At 36.5% G+C, this 14,368-nt stretch overlaps 1 protein-coding gene and 2 long non-coding RNA genes across 6 annotated transcripts in view; 1 reads left to right on the plus strand and 2 right to left on the minus strand.

Annotated features, from left to right (window-relative positions):
* Positions 1-4,735, plus strand: part of LOC107838196 (uncharacterized) — a 23,053-nt gene extending 18,318 nt beyond the window's left edge. The window contains exon 3 of the long non-coding RNA XR_001664243.1: positions 4,688-4,735. This is a non-coding gene — a long non-coding RNA (uncharacterized LOC107838196). The remainder of the gene's footprint in view (positions 1-4,687) is intronic.
* Positions 1-14,368, minus strand: part of LOC103149144 (mucin-5AC-like) — a 72,579-nt gene that overhangs the window by 49,063 nt on the left and 9,148 nt on the right. For 2 of the 4 annotated variants that reach the window (XM_016679722.1, XM_007568165.2), the window contains exons 2-5: positions 10,033-10,167; positions 9,775-9,947; positions 9,427-9,564; positions 8,431-8,563 (exon numbers count right to left, since the gene is read on the minus strand). In XM_016679722.1, the coding sequence (XP_016535208.1) occupies positions 8,431-8,563; positions 9,427-9,564; positions 9,775-9,947; positions 10,033-10,167 (579 nt within the window). Of the gene's footprint in view, positions 1-541; positions 680-926; positions 1,109-1,208; positions 1,747-3,564; positions 3,787-4,062; positions 4,140-4,630; positions 4,754-4,837; positions 4,897-6,098; positions 6,237-6,911; positions 7,054-7,347; positions 7,526-8,430; positions 8,564-9,426; positions 9,565-9,774; positions 9,948-10,032; positions 10,168-14,368 lie in introns of those variants that run through there. The other 2 variants (XM_007568168.2, XM_016679725.1) reach the window with 2 other exon arrangements.
* On the minus strand, positions 11,455-12,201 carry LOC107838195 (uncharacterized). Its single transcript, XR_001664242.1, has 3 exons — positions 12,172-12,201; positions 12,020-12,096; positions 11,455-11,826 (listed from the first exon to the last, which is right to left on the minus strand). It is a non-coding gene; the product is annotated as an uncharacterized LOC107838195 (long non-coding RNA).

Consider the following 14,368-nt stretch of genomic DNA (forward strand, 5'->3'; position numbering starts at 1 on the left):
TGATGTTCCTCTGACAGTTTGAAGGAACTCTGACAGAAAAAGAAACATTTCAAAGAACATACCAACCAGACCTCTATCAGTCCCTTCAGGTGTTTTTCATAACTTTAACCTGTCTGCCTGGTTCTGCAAGGTTTATTCCCAGCAAGACTTTGTTTTTATTCATCACTGTGTTTCCTCTGGATTTGTTTCAGTTCAGTTTCCTCTAATGAGGAAAACTCTCCAAGGAAGACAGTTTAGCAAATTTATTTTATACTGATTTATGTGATCACTTACTTTAAATAGAATAATGTTCACTTTTAGCAACATTATCAGCTGCATCATTGCATCAAGTAGTTATTTATATCAGCAATCTTGTTTTTAAAATAACAAAAATAGCTGTTTTGTTATTTTTTAAAAATATGTCTTTGACTTCATGTAACTCTCTGGTTCAGGATGATTGATTCAAAATGTTGAATAAGTAACAAAATATAATAATTTGCAAATGTAGAAATCAATACAATCTGTTTATACGTGAAAAATTACAAATGAGAACCAGGATTACCTGAGTACAGGGAGGATGGAGATCTGAGGTGTTGAGTTTGGTTTGTTGATGTCAGAACGGGTTCTGAAGTCGTTGCTTATTGTTAATATCGGTGTTATAATCCCATTTCTGTTTTCAGTCCAGCTTGAAGAACCAACTCTGCAGTGGATGATGAGTTTGTCAATGTTATGAAGAAATAATACAGCAAGACCAAATATCTAAAGACAGACAAGCCAGAATATGTTTCCACCAGCTGATGTTTTAGGTTTTCTTTCTTAGAAAACAACAAAACCTATTTAATCCAAATGACGAATCTGTCTTGGAGGATTTCAGGATTTGGATTAGTCATTGGTTAAAATCTGAACAAAGTGAAATATATTTCCATTTAATGCTGAAGTGGACTTACGAATGTTGGTATGTAAATGTTCTTGGGCCGTAGCTGTAGTAAATACGAACTTCTGTTTTTTGACACCATTCATTCCTGCTTTCATCAACTGCATAAATTGGTGGAGTAGTACAGTTTCCACCACAATGCCAAATGTCGACCTCTTGGCATGAGCTTCCGCTCTCCTTCAAGTGATAGGTTAGCTGTGAAAATAAAGTGAAAAATTGGTAAAAACTTAATTTTTCTGAAAAAACAAAAACAAAAGATATTTGTTATAATATTTTGCAAACCTGCTCAACTCACTACGAAGGGCTGAACGTCTCCAAAGTAGTTGGTAATGACAGCACCATAATAAGCAGCTTGAGCTCCACTGATGAGCAGCAGCAGCAGCACAGACGACAACATGGTGACAGAGTGAAGGTTTCAGAGAAAGGCTGAAAATTATCAGAGACAAATGAAGTTATACTTCCACAGAAATCCTCTGGTCACACCCTGTGATCCATCCGTGAAAGATTTCCTGGAATGCACTGGTGCACAACGAGGTAACCTGGAATGAGGAAAAGGTCTGATTGGTGAAAGACTACTGGAAATGCAAAATGCGAATTATAATTTGCAGTAACTGGAAATGTCACAAACCTTTCATCTAGAGGGAGGAGTTTATCTGTGAACAGATTTCCAAACTCAGCCAGCTCCACAAAGTTACATGTTCAGCAGCATCCATTAAAACCAGCATGTTTTATAATACAATGTCTGTGTCTTTAAAAAGGAATTGTTAAGAAACATGTTGGAAAAACATCAACTGAAAGATTTTTTAAACACATTTTATCGCATTTCATTTTGATTAAAAAAATTATGACTTTAAAAGTCAAAGAATTCTGCTTAAGAAACCCAGGTTCAGCAGGGCAAGTGAGATGTTTTGTGATGCACAAGTCAGAACGTTTCAGGCACTCAGGAGAAATTTGACATACAAGTTTATGCATCGTTTGTGCAGCTCATTGAACAATCTTATAATGTTTCACATCCCTGTCAGTGCTCAGATACCAGTCGGCTCTGTGGAAACATTGGTATGCAAGTCTTTAATAAGATTTCATCTTTTATTTTGTATGTGCTGTTGTGTGTCGTGCCTTGGTGGACCATTAGAGTCTGTTGAAAAAAACAATCAATCATATATTGTGTCAAAATGTAATTTTGAATAAAAAAATAAATAAAGTTCAGCTTGGTTTCTAATTCCTTATGAACATATTTTAAGCCTAAATAATTTCAGTCATAAAAGACTAAAAATGGTGAAAATATTAAACTTCGGGAAACATTTTCTCTGCTGAACCAAAAAACATTATAATATTTAAACACTAGGCGGAGCTGTTGTACCAACTCCCAACATCTCAGCAGGTGAAAGAGTTTAAACAGTTTAATCATCTTTAGTAAATCGGAGTTTCTTTGTCAAGATACCTGATGTGCAGAATACCTTTTTGCTCAGCCATTTTGAAATCAAAAAGTTAATGTGCACACTAAGACACATTGTGGTTCAGATGAGGAAGGATTACACTGGGAGAACTTCTGCTTTGGTTTTTATTGGTTAAGCAAAGTACAAACTGTGATGGAGCAGTTTCAAAAACTCAAAAAAAAAAAAAAAATAAATAAAATAAAATGCCTGTGCTTGCACAGATTCTGTTTCTATCCTCTTGGTTTGATTAAACAGTGAGAAAGAGAAAGAGATTTTGAAAAAGATTTAAAAAGATAAAAACATTAAAATCCCTTTTAGGACTTCAGTTAAATGTCGTTTAACTGGGGCTCTAACCCTCTGGGACTTTAGTCAAAAACACCATTTGACAAGGACTCCAACCTCTAGGTTTTTAGTTGAAACGCCGTCAACTGGGACTCTAAACCCTGTAGAGTCCCAGTTGAAGGATTTGGCAAAAATGTAGGATTCTCACACCCCTAGATATAGATTCGTTGAACTGGGACATTTTCAGGGGGGGCTTTACATAGACGGTGTAAAAGAGAAATAAAAGAAGTTAATAACTAGATGAAAAGAAAAGATAAAAACATTAAAAACATCAAAGACATCAAAATCTCTAATCCTAATTTAGCCATAAGCAACTCTAAACAGGTGGGTTTTAAGTTGAGATTTAAAGGCACCCAGTGTTTCAGCTGTTTTACAGTTTTCTGGAAGTTTGTTCCAAATTTGTGGTGCATAGAAACTGAATGCTGCTTCTCCTCGTTTGGTTCTGGTTCTGGGGATGCAGAGCAGATCCAGAAGATCTGAGGGGTCTTGACGGTTGGTACAGCAATAACAGATCTTTAAGGTATTGTGGTGCTAAACCGTTCAGTGATTTATAAACTAACAACAGTATTTTAAAGTCTATCCTCTGAGCTACAGGGAGCCAGTGTAGGGACTTTAAAACTGGTGTTATGTGCTCTATCTTCCTGGTTTTAGTTAGAACACGAGCAGCAGCGTTCTGGATCAGCTGCAGCTGTTTGATTGATTTATTAGTCAGACCTCTGAAGACGCTGTTGCAGTAATCAATGCAGCTGGAGATAAATGCATGGATGAGTTTCTCTAGATCGCGGTGAGACATCAGTCCTCTAATCCTGGAGATGTTCTTCAGGTGATAGAAGGCCGAAGGGAGTATTAAAATCTTATTTCACTCAGTTTGGCTTAATAACTGGGAATATTCTGAGTCCTTATGATTCAATAAAATAAGTATAACTCTATGAATCAAAGATTAAAGAAAACATTTTATATCAAATCACATTTCCCAATGAGGAACAGATTATTTCTTTTGTTCAGCCACTAGGGGGCGACTTGCACTGCACCACTGTTTAGCAGCTCTACGATTATTCCTGCTGGCAGTCCTTGTCTTTCCAGCTCCTCTTTAATCTGAAGAGAAAAAGACATGAAATCAGAGCTACTTTATATAAACAGTAAGTCACACAGAACAAAACTCGGCCACGTTTTTATGCTAAAAACTTTGGATCTAAAGAGGCTCTTCACTTAGAAATCCCTTATGTTAAGTTGATATTTAGTCTAAATCTGTTCAAACAAAAACAGTGCAGAAGATGAAAGTAAAACTCATCATGAAGCAGATGAACCTGTTAGACTAGGATGAAGCTGATTATTCTCATTGTTAATACTGAAGTGAAGTAGGTTACTGACCAGGTTGATGATGGTTGCAGATTCATTCTTCAGTGACAGTGAAGTGGAAAGCTTTGCATTCAGAGCCAAAACATAATCTAGAAGAACAAACAGTCAGCATTATGATTTAAAGAAAAAGGATAATTAACCAACAAAGATCCCTTGGCTGTGCTTATGCAAACTTTGATCAAGCTTTGATCATTTCGATTGTCAGCGGATGTCTTCCTGCGATTAGCAAAGCCATCAGGAATGCAACAAGTGGATTCTGGAGTAAGTCAACAACAAAACATTGTCTCTTCCAGCAGCCGTTGTACAGTGGTAAACTAGCTGACCAAGCACTTTGGAACTCTCCTTGGGTTGCTAGGTAACAGGTTGTGGTTGCTAGGAAACGGGCAAAAGTATTTCAAACAGTTCATTTTCTACACATGAGAAAACATGAACTTATTGCCAAATAACAGCTGGATGTTTTTATTTTTTAAGCCTGTGGGCTGTTTGCAATTTGTTTAGGGTTGGACTTGGACTTATTTCATTGGTTAATAATAAAATGCTTCAGGTAATAGCCTGCATGTTCTCTAACATCAACACTTACATGATTCTGAGTTTGGGTTGGAGGGTGTTGGAGGTGAAATTGTTGTGGGTTGTGGAGGTGTAGTTGTAGTTGGAGGTGTAGTTGTAGTTGGAGGTGTAGTTGGAGGGGAAGCAGTGACTGGCCCTGTGGATGGAGCAGCAATGTTATTAGATCAGGAGAAATCAGATCGACTTCAAATTAAAGACCAAAGTTTAGTTTCCCACTCACTGCTCCCAGCCGTCACAGTGACACATCGGAGGTCAGACTGGTACACAGAGCCGGAGGAGCTGTGGAGGAAATTAGAGCAACAACTTAGATATAAATCTATTAATAATAAAACAACCAATCAATTCAGTTTATCTAAGTATTAAAATAGCAATTTCAACAAATCAGTACAGGATCTGTTAGAGATTATAAATTTTAGGAAAAAATATTATGATTATGGATCAGTTCTTATTATTTTCCACAGTCTTCTTCTCTTTCATTAAAATGTCCCAACTTGAATGTCTTTGACCTCAGAAATATTTACTTTGGCATCTAAATCAGATTTGTGTTGCAATAAGAGTCGATTCAAATGGCTAAAAACATGATGACTGTAAAAAAGCTTCTCTACCCTTTAAACCTTTCACATTTTGTCAAATTACAATCTCAAACTTTAATGTGCTGTTTGTATAAACTGCATCTAAAATGGATGGTTTAAAAGTTTTCATCACTTTGGACTTTAATGCTTTAGTTTATTATAACTGAAGGACCTTTAGATTTTATGGTGGAATCGTAGATATTTTCCAACCGTTCATTTGATTTCTTAAAGCTCCCACACATTCAGACTCTGCGCACAAATGAGATTTCACAGTCAAGTGTATCGATTGTATATTATTCACTGCAAAAACACAATATCTTATCAATTATTATGGTCTAGCTTCTTGTTAAATTATATTAGTAAACTTGAAATAAAGCAAAACTAACTCACAAGTACCTTTTCAGCAACATAGAAGAGCTTGTTTTGAGTCATTTATTTTGAAACTTTGATGAAAAAGTGTTTCTTCCATTGGCAAATTATTTCACTTGTAACAAGACATTTCCCCATGTTAGAAGTAAAATAATCTGCCAGAGGAACTAGAAGTTTTTCATCAATGTTAAAGAATCATTCACACAAAACAAGCCCTTATATCTTTCTGGAAAGGTATTAGGTACTTCAGCTGTAGAAACTAGATCAAAAATACCTGGTAAGTTTCAGTGTTTTTGCAGCCTTTCTTGTGCCAAATGGATAAAATCAGGTTTCATGAGCTAGTTTTGTGCCTTTGCACTGATTCTTCTCCACCAGACCTTTTAGAGCTGCATTCATCCATGCAGATCTTTGTGCTGATTCTCAGCCTTATCAGCTCAGTGTTGGATACAAAAATGTTTGATAGGAACTCTGTTTCCTGCTATATGAAACCAAGTATTCTTTCAGCAGTTTTTAAAAGCATTAATGAAATAAGACACTAACTTTGCTTGGACAACGAAGCAGAGAGGATGGCCCAGTCCCGCTTCAGTGGCCGATGGCGTCCATGTCAGGCTGAAGTTTCCTGGCCCTGATGAACTCTTGGTAAATCCTCGCGGCCCGCTGAACAGCAGCTCAGTGGTCCTATAACAAACAGGAGAGTTAGACTGATATGTCCAACACCTCCCCACCTGATAGCCGTGACAGAATCCCAGATAGCAACAGATGCTAATTCAGTGTTGAGTTATTGGTCTAAAAGATCGATTGATTGATGACTGATGGTGGATCAATCGTCAAACAATCACCCAGTTCTAGCCAATCAGCTCATGTTGATTGAATCAATGTTGTTTTGTTTTTGAATACTATTTACTAAAATCCCAACGACTAATCAATGTTGAATCAATGTTTAATGCTGTTTCAAGCGTTTAATCGCTGGGCCAGAGTTTATCTCATTTTAAATTAGGCACCAGTACTGATTCCTTAACTTTGATTCAATATGAAATCAACAGATATGTACATGTAGATCCAAATTTAGACGATGGTCCAATCAACTTTGACATAGCATCAGTTAACTCTACATGTTAGTCACCAGCCACTTTTTGCATAATTTTAATATCAGGCTTCAACATGGATTCCATATTTCTGTCTAACCGTATTTCACTCATGTTTTGAAAGCTGGGATTGTTCATTGACATCATGGCAGCTCCAGGTCATTTATTTAAGCTTTTTCACTGTTTATTTCCAGGGTAAAAAAAAACAAATGAAACTTTTCAGCAGACTCCATGAAAACTTTATGAAGCTCCTGTATTGATCACTCACTCAGCCTGGGTAGCTTCTGCTCTGACGCTGATTTCCACAGCCTGGTTGACGTTGGTATAGATCTGATCTCCATGTTCAGGAGTTGGAGGCAGAAACCTGGGCAGATATTCACCTGCTGTGCAGGACGGAGCTGCAGGATCCACTGGAGCAAAATAACAAAGAAACAAATCAAGTTAAGGTGAAAATGAGCTGGTAGGTTTGGTCGTTAATTCAAACAACATGAAGCTGTTAGTTGGAAGGAGAATATTTCATATAACCAGATATTTCTCTGGCTCTTCGGTTGTTAAATTGAGTTTGGTAACATTACATAATCGGTGAAAAGTGTGATTATCTGTGTTAATTTGTAACCTTCAGTTCATTTGTTTACTAAATCAAACTTTTATAATTCAGAGCTGCTCTATGTGGTTCAAAACAAGCTCAAACTCTGCAGCTTTACCTCTGAAAACAAACTGGATAGGCGTGGTGCCGATGGAGTCGCTGGCAGTTTTCATCACTTGTGAACCAAAGCTATCAGTCAGAGTGATGGTCTGTGTGGGAAAATCCTCCAGAACCATCTGAACCGCATACGGACCTTCAGCACTGCTGTTAGTGGGACTGAATGACAGAGAACAAGACTGGAAGAGAAGAGAAAGGAGAAGAAAAAAGGTCTTTTTATTTAAAATCAGATTCAACAAAACATGGCAGTCTCCTCTGGGATCACTCATCAGATCAGTAAATGAAAACGTTTTATTCACAGACTATTTGAACTGCATCTCCCAGCATGCATCGGTGCTGGAGAAATCAAGGGCGAACATGCACTGTAATCCACATTTTTCTTCTGACCTCCTGGCCAGGAAAGACGACTTTTTAAAACCTTCAAACTGTGAAAGGGAGGAGTTTTAAAATGCTGCCTGTGTTTCCAGCTTCATCATTTTTGCCAAATCTCTAAACATCGTTTGATCAGAGCGACTGATATCAACTCACAGTTAGAAATCGTTTTAAAGAATCTGGGCTGAAATAAGTAGCTAAATAGGACAATTTATTCAGAAAACACATTCTTTTTTATCAGTAGTTAAATTGCATGTCAGCAGTTAGAGAAAGGGGGTATTTACAGGATATTTCAGTTTAAATATGGCCTGTTTTGTTAATTCTCAGACCTCAGCAGAGTTGGGTAATAACTAGTTACATTTACTTGAGTATCTTTCTTGAAAAAACTTTTAGGAGTATTTTTACAATTCAGTAATTTTATTTTGAAGGACCTCTTCTCTTACTTGAGTAAAATTTCTGGATTTTCCACCCACTGAATGAAAAACAAACATGTTTTTATCAAATATTCACCAGACACAAACACACCTGCAGTTTTTGTTAAAGTTTCATCAGTTTTTTATTTAAAAAAAATATATATTCTGCCTGATTTTGTAATTTCATAATTATATTATTTATATGAATCATTTCAGTCTTTAAAATACCAACATTTCCACATAACTTTGTGTAATATTTTTTATAAAGTAAGACAATCCAGACTAAATTTAATACTTACAGATGAGACACTGAGGACAGACGGAGGAGTGCAGGTGATGCACTCTGATCCGGCTGCATATCTGCATCTGACGTCGTCTCCATCCGGGTCAGAGACCAACAGGTTGATGTTCCTCTGACAGTTTGAAGGAACTCTGAGGGAAAAGAAACATTTCAACACAGGTGGAAAATATTTACTTATGTAAAACAGTATTTGGTAAAAAGTCTACTCAAGAACTGAGTAACTGATCAAATTATCGATCATGTAATATTTAAAAAGTACATCATCAGATGAACCAAAATATAAAGTTGAGTGGAAATTTTAGTATTTAAGGACGGAAATTACAATAATTCTTATAAGCAACAAAATCAGGAAAATAATTTTTTTCAAATCAGTTTCTTTCCATAAAAATCTTATGAAACTTTAACAAAACTGTAGGTGTGTGTCTGGTGAAAATTTAGTTATAAAACCTGTTTGTTTTTAATCCAGCAGGTCGAGAAAACAGAAACTTTACTCAAGTATAAATACTTTATGGTAAAATTACTCAAATACAGTATTGTAAAAATACTTCTAAAAGTTTGTTTTAATAGTTACTCATGAAAATGTTATTGAACAGTTTCTGCCAACTCTGCATACAACATGTTGCCGCGTCTATCAGTCGTTTCGTGGATCTGAACCCGTCTGGCTGGTTCTTCAGGGTTTATCTTCCCAAATCACTTCGTTTCTAATCTGTTTTCTTAGAAATTGTCCCAGTTTAGTTTCTGTAAAGATGAACTCTCTCCTCAGAGCACACATAATCAAATGTATTTCATTACAATTTATCTGCTTTGAACTGAAACACTTTGAAACAAAAGCATCAACATCCAATAAAAAAAATTAACGTTTGTAACTGATCTTGTATTTTTATGACAATAATCATCTTTTCTTTATGTAACTCTTTAGTTTCATAATCTGATTCACAGATTATGAAACTATGGTAACGACCAATGACCAATGACCAATGGTAAGCAGAATTACCTGACCAGAGGGAGGATGGTGGTCCGGGGCGATGAGTTGGGTTTGTAGATGTCAGACCGGTTTCTGGTGTCAAACTTCAAAACTGCTTTCGATAGGACAATCCCATTTCTGTTTTCTGTCCAGGCTGCTGTACTAACCCTACACAGGACGACATTAAGATGTTCTGAAATATTACAGAAAATAACGCAGAAAGACCAAATCTCTCTAGACCAACAAGACGGAAGATGTTTCCATCTTACAACCTGAAAAACCCAAATGAGCTCAGCTGATGGAGTTGTCTTGTTTAAGACTAGATTACAATCTGAGTAAAAGAAATAATATTTCCATTTAAAGTCAAAGTGGACTTACGATTCAGTTAATGTGCCCATGTATGGATAAGAGAAAGTGTCAGCATATCCTTTCTGACACCATTCACCTCCAGTTTCATCGACTGAATAAGTTGGCCCACTACAGTATCCAAAACAAGTCTCAGTGTCGAACTCTTCACAGGAGCTGAAGCTCAACTTAAAGTCGTAGGGTAGCTGAGGATTTACAGTGGAGAGTCGGTAAACACGTCTTTTTTCCTGGAAAAAACTAAAACAATATTTATAAAGAAGCTCAACTTACCGTGTATCCGCCTGGGTAAAAGTTTCCGAAAGCGTAGTTGAAGACAAAACCGTGATAAGAAGCCTGGGCTCCGCTGATTAACAGCAGCAGCAGCAGCACAGACATGTTGACAGAGTGAAGGTCTGCAGAGACAAACTGAAAGTTATCAGAGACAAACGAAGTTATACTTAGACAGACAGCGTCTGGTTCACACCCTGTGTACCATTCGACAACGGTTTAATGGTATGCATGAGCATAATGGAAGAGGATGTTACCTGGTATGAGGAAAACGTCTGATGGATGAAAGATTGGATTCAAAACACTGAGAGTGAAGTGTTATGTGGAGTGACAGGAAAGGTCACAGTTTGTTTTGAAATGTGAATTCATTAAGAGACAAGATAAATAATTTAATCTATGAAAACAAACAACTTAAATACTTCCATTAAAACCAGCTCACCGAGCAGCTTCATTTGTTACATAACACAACATCATTAAAAACATGAACTCAAAAAATGAACTGAGACACCTTCAATGTAAGTTAAATTTGATTTATTACAAACATTTATTTAAGACACACTTATTCAAAAATAAAATATTTGTGTTGCATATTTGTAAATCTAAATCATTTCAGATAAGAATGTCGGGGGGAAAAGTGAAAATATTAAATTTCAGGAAACATTTCTCTTCTGGCATAAAATACCTTCCAATAGTTAGACAGCAGGGGGCGCTGTTGTAGCAGTAGTTTCAGCCGCTTTTATTCAGGATGTTTTAGAAACACTGGTGATGGATTGATTAGAGACTTTTAACCTTTTCAGCCTCTATTTGCGTCCAAATAAAAGGAAAACCTGCAGCCAATGAGCCGCCCACAGAGAAAAGAGGAAGAAAAAGTCTTTGATGTGATTCCAGGAAAAGCAGAAACCTTTATTTTCTCAGGGATTTGGGGAAAATGACATGAAATATGTTTGGCAAGATTTTATCCAATAACTGTCTCTTAGAAGACTTGATGCTACTAACTGGTATCGTGCAATTTTATTCTGTTTTCATTCATTGATAAACAAACCATAAATAACATGAATCAGAGCATTCTGACTTAACAGGATGATGAGAGATGGAAGAATATTTTAAATATCAAACCACATTTTCCTCCATGGAAATCAACCAGGATAAAGAAGTCACTGTTTTCTTTCCCAATATTTACAGATAAAAGAAACTAATGCAAAAAACTTTGCTGTTATACATAGTAAATATACATCTTCATTACTTATTTACCTTATTACTTATTTAATTATATGATACTTATTTTATCATATAATTTTCTACATATAAGTGTAGAAAATTCTATGATATTAAGATTATTAAAAACCTCAGAGGCATAAATGTTACACATGGAAAACGGTAATAAAGAAATACCAAACGCTCAGAAAATACCGACTTAATAAATAGTTCAGGTGACACCAAATATTTATTTTTATTTACATTTTCTTCTATTAATTATCTTATTATTAATAACTGATAAACAATTATAATTTCTTTATGAAATTATCTGTATTTTATAGTTTTTCCCACAGAAAAAAAAAATTCACTCTATTATTTCTGCTCATTGTCATAACTAAGTTTAGTCCCACTACCTAAAACAACCATAAGTCCCAACATTTAAAACAGATAAACCCAGAAATATTCCACTCCAGGGATCAGATTCATTCTCATGTTTAGCCACTAGGGGGCAGCCTTCTCGTTAACCTGCACTGAACCGTCGCTCAGCAGGCGGACCTTTATGTCTGCAGGCAGCCCTCGTCTGATCAGTTCATCTTTAATCTGCAGAAGAAAACATGAGATGAATGTGAGACACAGTCAGTGTGAATTATAAAATATACTGAACAGAATCTGATCAACATTAAGAACAGCAGCAGACTTTAACTGCATCACTGCAGGTGATCACTTTGGGTTATGATTTGACATTTGAGGTAAATTAGTTTGGGCTGAACTCAAAGTCCAGGATATCACTGACCGCTTCCTCCATTTCATCCTTGTTGTCCTTCAGTGGCAGCGTAGTCGAGATCTTCAGCTTCAGAACCGTAAGACGAGCTGGAAGAACAAGAGATCAACATGGTAGAAAGAACTACTTCCTGTTACTTTCAGTCCTGTTTCCATCTGACTTACATGTTGTGGGAGGAGGACTTGGAGTTGGTGCTGAGAAAAATACAGAAACATCGTGAGTTCAGAAAATAACACATAAGAATAAATTAATAAAGATGTTAAAGAAAGAAATTACTCACTGTTTTCAACTGTAAAAATAACACATCGAAGATCAGACTGGTAGATAAAACTGGAGGCACTGGGGAGATAATTTAGCACCAAAACTTTAATATGAAACAATTTTAAAATGACCATATAATGTTCAACATAACCTTAGAGGATCAGATGCAGGAAACATAATACACAGCTGATGTGCATCTTTTTTTTTTTTTTTTTTTTTACCAATTTAAAGGGAAAAGCTTTCAATTTTACTTAAAGTAGTTAAGTTGTTTCATACAACATAATTAGTTGGACAATTAATCGACAACTTCAAATTCATCAGTGCTTACGGATTCATCATAAATACTTAGAATCCCCAGTGAGAGATTCTTTCTGAAGTTTGTTAGTTTTTGATTTGGTGAAGTCCCAGTTGTCCCATAAGAAAACAGGCTCAAAAATTTGATTCATTACAAGAGTCACCTAGTGTAGCATATTTAATCTAGCTCGACGTGGGCAGTAATAATGCTTAGGGTTATTTTTTTTGCAGATCTTGAGATATATGCTGGGAGACTTGTTTGATAAGAAACATGATTAAATTAAATGTTGAATTTGTGGAATCTTTAGTATGTCAAACACTTACCAATAATTTCAATTAGGACCAAGCTTGTGTAGTTATCTTTTGTCGAAAACATCAGGAAAACTATTTTCTCCTTGTGGTTTAAATAATATTAGTTTGGTGGCAGGACATTTGCAGGAAAGACAAACTTTTAGCAAAGTTGAACAGAAACAAAACTGAAGCTATTAGTTTTGGGCCTAAAGAGGAGCGAACTAGAATCAATGCACAACTTCAGTTATTACAATAAAAACCCAGGGATCAGGCCCAAAACCTGGGAGTAGTGATGGACTCTGACCTGAACCTTCAAAGACAGTTACAAAGTCGGCCTTCTATCACCTAAACAAAGTTTCCAGGATTAGAGGACTGATGTCTCAGCGCGATCTAGAGAAACTCATCCATGCATTTATCTCCAGTGTCATTGATTACTGCAACAGCGTCTTCACAAGTCTGCCTAAAAAAAATCAAACAGTTGCAGCTGATCCAGAACGCTGCTGCTGGAGTTCTGACTAAAACCAGGAAGTTAGAGAACATCACCCAGTTCTAAAATCCTTCACTGGCTCCCTGTAGCTCAGAGAATAGAATTTAAAATGCTGTTGTTAGTTTATAAATCACTGAATGGCTTAGGACCATTCTCTGCCTTTGGCTGGTTCTGGTCTGCTCTGCATCCCCAGAACCAGAACCAAACGAGGAGAAGCAGCATTCAGCTTCTATGCAACATAAATTTGAAACAAACTTCCATAAAACTGAAAAACAGCTGAAACACTGAGTGCCTTTAAATCTAGACTAAAAACTCAGGTGTTTAGAGCTGCTTTTGAAACCTAATCATGAAACATTAATCAATAATCTCCATCCATTTTCTTTACACCCTTGTCCCTTAGTGGGTTGGGAGGTGCTGGTGCCTCTCCAGCTAACATTCCGGGCAAAAGGCAGGGTCACACTTGACAAGTCGCCAGTCTGTCGCAGGGCAACACAGACACACACAACCATGCACACACTCACACCTAGGGAGAATTTGGAGAGGCCAATTAACCTGACAATCTTGTTTTTGGACTGTGGGAGGAAACCAGAGAACATGGAGAGAACCCACCATGAACAGGGAGAACATGTAAACTCCATGCAGAAAGACCCCGGGCTGGGAATATAACCCAGAACCTTGTAGCTGCAAGGCAACAGCTCTACCAACTTCGTCACTGTGCAGCCCCTAATCAATAATCAATAATCTGATGTGCAAAAAGTAATGTTGTTGACTTTGTTTTAAAGTCAGCAACTTTAAAACATAAAGTTTTATGTTCGTAATCTTGTGTTTTTATGATGGAAAGCACTTTGAAATGTCTTGTTGCTGAAATATGCTATGCAAATAAATTTTGATTTGATTTAATTCAAATTAAAATGTGTTTCAAACTGACATTTTTGTAAAGCTAAACATGAAAAGTAGACAAAGGCGTTCAGGTTTTCTGCCTTTGGCTGAAGTGGGAAAATTTAAAGTGCCGGAAGTCAAACGTCGAT

The sequence above is a fragment of the Poecilia formosa genome, unplaced genomic scaffold (genome assembly GCF_000485575.1).
Source record: "Poecilia formosa unplaced genomic scaffold, Poecilia_formosa-5.1.2 Scaffold218, whole genome shotgun sequence".
NCBI lineage: Eukaryota > Metazoa > Chordata > Actinopteri > Cyprinodontiformes > Poeciliidae > Poecilia > Poecilia formosa.